A 6,955-nucleotide genomic window follows, 5' to 3' on the forward strand; every position below is an offset into this window, starting at 1 on the left:
AGTTACATCCACGTAGAAGAAAATAAACTAATGTGGGCCATAAGAGGCCACATGTTACTCTATAATAAGTTATTATTAGACTGCTACTCTAGGAAAGAGTCTTCATCAGATTGAGTAAAAGAAAGCAGGATGACCGTTAGCTAGCTGAGTGGGTCAACACTAACAATGAAAAGTTAAAGAATTATAAGTTGGGAACATACAATCAACCCCTACTATATCCACTTCATTTTTATCTTGTTTAAGCCTTAGCGGAGAAGACCCGCCTCAAGTTCCTTATCAGTAATTCCAAGCAAAAACATACAAACACAAACATATTATACATTATGCATGCTGTAATATTAAACTTAGAATCCTTTGAGTTTTCCAAAATGGGTTAACAAATAGCAATCAGATTTAATAACCACATGTGGCGACCCAGAAGGAGATATTGCACGTATTTGTACATAAAGATTATTTGCAAATAACCTATGTCATTGCTGAAAAGAAGTGCCATTTCAAGATAAACAAGTGAAGCATCTGTATAAACAAAAAATAGTTGCAAATCCATGATCAAGATTTGATGAGTAGAGGATAACTTAGAGGAAGAGAGGTCGATAGAATATAAGGGGAGAAGCGATTGAAGCCTCAGTGAAAAGGGAAGGTTGCCAATCAAAAGCCCATTGGACGTCGGTACAACCAGAGACTTAGATCATGAAAACCAGATCAGCAATAATATATAACAATGAGCAGGTTTATTAACTACACGGATCTGCAATAGTATATGACAATGAGCAGGTTTATTAACTACACGGATCAGCAATAATATATGACAATGAGCAGGCTTATTAACTACACGGATCAGCAATAATATATGACAATTACCAGATATAATAACTACACGGTCTTTCTGGGGGAGGTTGAAGACGACGATCTTACTATGCATTTACTCCACCTCTGCGCTTTATCGGCGTAAACTTCTACTCTACTATGACATCTTTCTCCATCAACACAGATCAATCATTCTCTATTCCTTAATAACGCTCCTCCCTACCCATCATTATCTCCTCATGAAAGGACGTGCGCGGATTTAAAATTTTAAGGTTTCGAAGATAGATTGCAGTCGTTAAACTGTAGAGAGGTACTGCAATCAGCTGAATAAGATTCCACAAAAAAAAGATTATACAAGTCTCGTCTCGGGGAGATAAAACTGGCCGGGATTATTATATTACACGTGAGAAGGTCGTTTGTGTTGAAGGTGACGGCCACCGTGAGTACTCCATTGCTGGCAGATGTCAGCGGCGATTTTAACAGCATCAGAGGAAGTTCCTTGCAGACCGCGCATGGTGAAGCCCACGCTGTACAGCCCGTCTTCTCCCTTCCAGCCGTTGGGAAACGGCTTATTCGGCCGACCATCAACGGTGAAGAGTCTCCCGTTGCTCTGCAGAAAACCCATCAAAATCAAATCTTGTTACGGACATCAAACTAAGTAAAGAGAAAGAAAGAAACACACCTTCAACCAAGAGGGCACGTTGCTCTTGTACCCCGTCGCGAGAATGACAGAGTCGAAGTCTTCTTCGCTTCCATCCACGAAGCGGGCTCCAGTTCTGGTGAACTCCTTCACCGCTCTCGTCACCTGCAAAGAACAAGAGTGAGAAACTTAACTTTTAACAGCGTAATAACGAACTGATGTGTTCACCTTGATTTTGCCGGCTCTGATGAGAGCCAAGGCGCCGACGTCGAGAACCGGGGTTTTCCCGGTTGAATTCTTGAGCTCAAGAGGGCCGATCTTAGGCCGCTGAAGCCCAATCTGCTCCGTATCCCCGAGAGTGATATAAGCCGCGGCGAGTAAAATCCGATCCACCGTCTTCACCGATAGCCGCCGGAGCAACGCCATCGCTAAACCAAACGTAGACACTCCCATAATCTCTCTCGGCAACACATGCACCTGCGGACACATAGAAATAATAAATAAATACTACAACTTTGTACTTAACTATGTGATCTAAGAAGAGGGCCGTGATAAACTCACCGAGTTTCTCACAACCATGCAAGGGCGCGCGTGGTGACGGCAGAGGTCGAGGCTGACTTCCATCCCGGAATTACCGCAGCCGACGACGAGAACGTTCTCGCCGTGGAAATCGTTGCCCGACTTGTAAAACGAGGTGTGGATAACGCGCCCGGTGAAGCAGTCCAGACCCGGGAGGTGGGGTTCGTTGGGCTGCGCGTTCTCGCCCGTAGCCACCACGAGCCACCGGCTAAGGAAAACCTCGCCGGAGCTCGCCACCACGCGCCAGCACCCGGCGGCGGGGCTGAACTCCGCCGTCTCCACGGACCGGCCGAACAACGGCCGAATATAGAATCGCTCGGCGTAGGAGTTCACGTAGGAGACGAACTGGTGCTTGGAGGGGTACTTGGGGAAGTCTGAGGGAAAACCCATGAGAGGGAGCTCGCAGAACTGCTTGGGGAGGTGGAGCTTGAGACGGTCGTAAGTTCTGTGCTGCCAGAGAGAAGCCACACAGTTAGCCTTCTCTAAAACAGTGGAGGGAATGCCGAGTTGCGCCAAGCAAGCCGCCACGGCCAGCCCAGAAGGCCCTGCTCCGACGATAATAGGGCCTTGGGAGAACGTACATCGTCCTCCTTCCTCCGTTGTTGGAAACATCTCCGCCTGGTTCTAGAGAGAGCGAGAAGGAAGAAGAAGGAAGAAGCTCTTCCAAGCGCTTCCCCTGCTCTATCGTAGAAAACAGGCGTCTATACTTAACTAAGAGAGGAGTCGGAGGAGCTTTATAGAGAGGAATATGTAATGGGGTGTCTTTTCCTCGGAATTTATCGAGATGGGGAGGTAATCGATGGAGTGAGTGATTAAGTGAGTGGCGTCAGTGCGGGAGGCGGCGGCGGCCCGTCCGTTTGAAGAGAAGTATATTAGATTAGATTAGATTAGTTTGACGCGCGGTACTTGCCCGGATTCGGGGGAGGTGACTTGGGAGCGTGCACTGCGGCGGAGAGATAGCTGAATGAAAGGGTTGCGATGAGCGATGGGCCGGTCGGCGTTTGGACTTGCTACAGACGCCACCGCCGTTATAGCTAAACAGTGGAGCTGGAGATGAGCGTTGATGGGGCCGGACCGAGCACTGACATGATTTAATGCACGTTATTTCTCTATCTCTCTCTATCTTCCTCTTTCTTTCAATCTCTCTTATTATCTCTCTGTTTCCCTCTCCCTCTCTTTCTATATCTCTCTTATTATCTCACTCTTTCTGACTGTATCTTGGTCTCATTTTTCTAATGCTTTCTTAGTCAATAACTCTCTCTTCCAGTCTTCCTATAACTCAGTTTCTCTCTCTCTTTCGATATTGTTTTATCTTCTTCTTTTTCTCCCTTTTCGCACTCTTTCTTTCTGACCCTTTCTCTCTCTCCTCAAACACTTCATTTATTTCTATCAGGTTTGTATCTCCCTCCCTTCTTTTCGCCGCCCATCTCATCCATATATAAATCTCTCTCTTTATTGGTCCAATGGACTTTTGCGGTGACTTTTCTGCCCAAGATCGTGCGACCGATCTCTCTCTCGGCACACTACGTTATCTCCCTCTGTTCATCTCATCCAAATATCAATCTCTCCCTGTCTCTGTAAGAGTGATGGACTTGTTTTCTAATACTTTCTTGGGCAATATCATGCTGAAGATCTCTCTCTCTCTAGACCCTCGCCTCACTCTTCTTTTATCGGCCTATCTCATCCAAATGTAAATCTCACTGTCTCACTTCGTTCAATTGACTTAGTTGCCTCCACTGTTCTTATCCAAGATCATGCGGAAGATCCCTTTCTGCTTTCAAACACCAGTATCTCTATCTCCTTTTGACTGCCCATCTCATCCATATGAATAAATCTCTTTCTCGCAGCGACTTTCTCCAAGTAGACGCGGAAGATCTTCGTGCCCAAGATCATGTCTTGCCGTTTGAAAGGGCCTCGCCATGATGAGGAGCAGTAAATGAACATGGACGCATCTCCCATGATGGTAGAGAGAGAGAGAATCGAGGAGATTGAAGGGACTGATGGATGGGCATGCTTGTCTTCGATACGTTAACGTCTGCGGCAGCGAGTCATTCGTACGAAAGATGAAGAAGATGACGTTTGAGGGGAAGAGAGAGAGAGAGCCCCGTGACGCGGTGACTGACGCTTCTGACGTTGCAGGATGCCGGAATCAGGCGGTGCGCCATGCGGGTCCCGAGTGAGATCTTCCTCACTGTTCCAGGAGGAAGTCGGACGGAAGATGACATCATTTCTCTGACAGAAACCTGGCTCTTTGCGAAACAAGCGAAGTGCTGATACTTTTGCCGTCATCTTCAGGCCTGCGTAAACTCCTAAACTCCTACTTCGCCTTTGAATTCTTCCCTCTCTCTCTCTTTGACTCCCTTTCGCTCTGTTTCTATCTCTTTCTTTCTCTGTATGTTCATCTCTCTCAGTTTCTCTGTCTTCGTCTACCTTTCTCTCTGTTTCTATCTATTTCTTTTTCTTCTTCTCTCTCTCTCTCGCTTCCTCTCTCTGTTTCTCTCTCTTTGTCTCCCTTTGTCTCCGTTACTACCTCTTTCTTTCTCTGTTTCTCTCTTTATCTCCCATTTTCTCTGTTTTTATCCCTTTTCTTGCTCTCTCTTTCTTCCTCTCTCCGTTTCTATCTCTTTCTTTCTCTGTTTTTCTCTCTCGCTCTCTTTCTTTCTCTGTTTTTCTCTCTCACTCTCTTTCTTTCTCTGTTTTTCTCTCTCGCTCTCCCATTAAATCTGTTTCTATCCCTTCTCTCGCTCTCTCTTTCTTCCTCTCTCCGCTTATATCTCTTTCTTTCTCTGTTTTTCTCTCTCAATCTCTCTTTCTTCCTCTCTCCGTTTCTATCTCTTTCTCTCTGCTTTTCTCTCTCGCTCTCTCTTTCTTTCTCTCTCCGTTTCTATCTCGTTCTTTCTCTCTTCCTCTCTCTCTCGGTTTCTATCTCGTTCTTTCTCTTTTTCTCTCTCTCGGTCTCTCTTTCTTCCTCTCTCCGTTTCTATCTCTTTCTCTCTACTTTTCTCTCTCGCTCTCTCTTTCTTTCTCTCTCCGTTCCTATCTCTTTCTTTCTCTGTTTCTCTCTCTCTTCCTCTCTCTCTCTCGATTTCTATCTCGTTCTTTCTCTTTTTCTCTCTCTCGGTCTCTCTTTCTTCCTCTCTCCGTTTCTATCTCTTTCTTTCTCTGTTTCTCTCTCCCTCTCTCTCTCTCCGTTTCTATCTTTATCTTTCTCTTTTTCTCTCTCTCGGCCTCTCTTTCATCCTTTCTCCGTTTCTCTCTTCGTCTCCATTTCTGACTGTTTCTATATCTTTCTTTCTCTCTTTCTCCCTTTCTTCCTCTCTCCGTTTCTCTCTTTTCGTCTCCCTATCTCTCTGCATCTATATCTTTCTTTCTCCCTTTATCCCTTTCGCTGCTTCTCTCTTTTTCTCTCCTCTCTGTTTCCATCTCTTTCTTTCTCTCTCTTTAAACGGTTATGTTGCTAAGAGAGATAAATACCTGCACTCGTGCCACAACAGGAAAAATCTGTGGTGTTTTACGCATGGCAGGGACGGTTGATGACAAAGGAGAGAGAAAGTGAGAGCGAGGAAGGGGGGATGTATGTGCCCATGTGTAAGTTTTATGTCCGGCACAGTGCATCTGATTGGTCAACTGAACCCTGCTACTGCTGAAGATAATACGTGTGCAGCTCTCAGGGATTCAGAGTACCGTAGACGAGATAATAGGACCCAAACTTGGCTTGATATGGAAATAAATTTCTAAATGCAATGCGCAAGATAAATGCACAGTAAGGTTGTTCTTTTATTGTAAGAGTGAGAAGGAAAAATGGCTCACTGAGTGATGGAGCGTGCCCAAGCGTCATCGACAACACTGAGTGAGTGCTGAAGATGCCCGGGTTTAGAGAATATCTGCATCCGTATCTTCGTATTTTTTGTTATTCTGTTTTCGTTGGTTTAATCTCTGTTATTGTTCAGTTATCAGATCTCATGTGAGAAGAACAGGAGGAAGAAGAAGAGGAGAGGGAAAGGAAGGAGAAAGGGAAGGGTAAGGGGAACTCAAGGACGCCGTCGTGCCCCTTCCCACGGCCGTCTCTTTCCGGATATCGTCGCCCCGTTGGATCGCGTCTCCGGCAGCTCGAGGTGCAAACTCCCGGTCATTTGTTCACCGACTTGTTGCATGTTGCGGTGTCTACGTTGTTTCGACCGGTCAAATGTCGTGGGGCCTACCAGCGACGTCTGTCAAAGCCCCACGGCCTGCCCTCACGCCGGGTCTACTTGTGACATTCACCATAGCCAAACAGCTTGGCGTCGCGACTATTTTCCCGACTCTCGGTCAAAAGACCTTGAGGGCGCTCCTCAGTCGATCGCCGCCCCAAGATCCACGATACGTCTGTTGGTCCGCCGTGACCGGAGCTTCACGCCGGCGACCTCGCCTCATCTGTCAATTTTGCACATCGTCGAAGCTGTTGTTGTTAAGCTGCTAGATTTGGATCATGGTCACACTGCTCCCAACGGTCGAGCCTTGACTGCTCATCCACCTCGGAGCGAGCGAACAGAGCGGCGACTCTTGGCCATCCGCCTACCGCGTAGTGTAAGGAATTCTCGATAGAGTTTGAAGAAGAAGAAGAAGAAATGGAGTGAAAGAAAGAGAAGAAAGAGAGAAGTTGAGAGGGAAGAATGACAAGGAACAATCTTGAATATCGATTGTTTATTAATCCTCAAATTTAGCAGACAATGTTCGTTAATATTTAGAGTCATAGTGTGATACTAGCCGTTAGATCAACGGGAATGTTTCCTGTTTTATATTTCCTATTCTATGTTTAATCCTGACTGCTAGATTGAATCCTATTCTATATGAAATCCTATATTTAATCCTAGCCGTCTATTCTCATAACGAGTATATAGATATTTGGGTTTTAACTAACTAATGGATTAAAAATCCTAAGGTTCTCCG

General features: G+C 45.9%; 1 protein-coding gene and 1 long non-coding RNA gene across 2 annotated transcripts; one reads left to right on the forward strand and one right to left on the reverse strand.

Annotated features, from left to right (window-relative positions):
• Positions 1-1,116: 1,116 nt before the first annotated feature.
• On the reverse strand, positions 1,117-2,780 carry LOC144703875 (putative indole-3-pyruvate monooxygenase YUCCA4). Its single transcript, XM_078576155.1, has 4 exons — positions 2,009-2,780; positions 1,676-1,924; positions 1,490-1,612; positions 1,117-1,417 (listed from the first exon to the last, which is right to left on the reverse strand). Exons 1-4 carry the CDS (start codon positions 2,636-2,638, stop codon positions 1,205-1,207), a joined length of 1,215 nt encoding a protein of 404 aa, XP_078432281.1. The 5' UTR covers positions 2,639-2,780; the 3' UTR covers positions 1,117-1,204.
• Positions 2,781-3,979: 1,199 nt separating this feature from the next.
• Positions 3,980-6,015, forward strand: LOC144703193 (uncharacterized). The gene is made up of 3 exons (XR_013581492.1): positions 3,980-4,327; positions 5,521-5,876; positions 5,977-6,015. It is a non-coding gene; the product is annotated as an uncharacterized LOC144703193 (long non-coding RNA).
• The last annotated feature ends 940 nt before the right edge of the window (positions 6,016-6,955 follow it).

This window comes from Wolffia australiana, chromosome 5 (assembly GCF_029677425.1).
Source record: "Wolffia australiana isolate 7733 chromosome 5, ASM2967742v1".
Classification (NCBI taxonomy): domain Eukaryota; kingdom Viridiplantae; phylum Streptophyta; class Magnoliopsida; order Alismatales; family Araceae; genus Wolffia; species Wolffia australiana.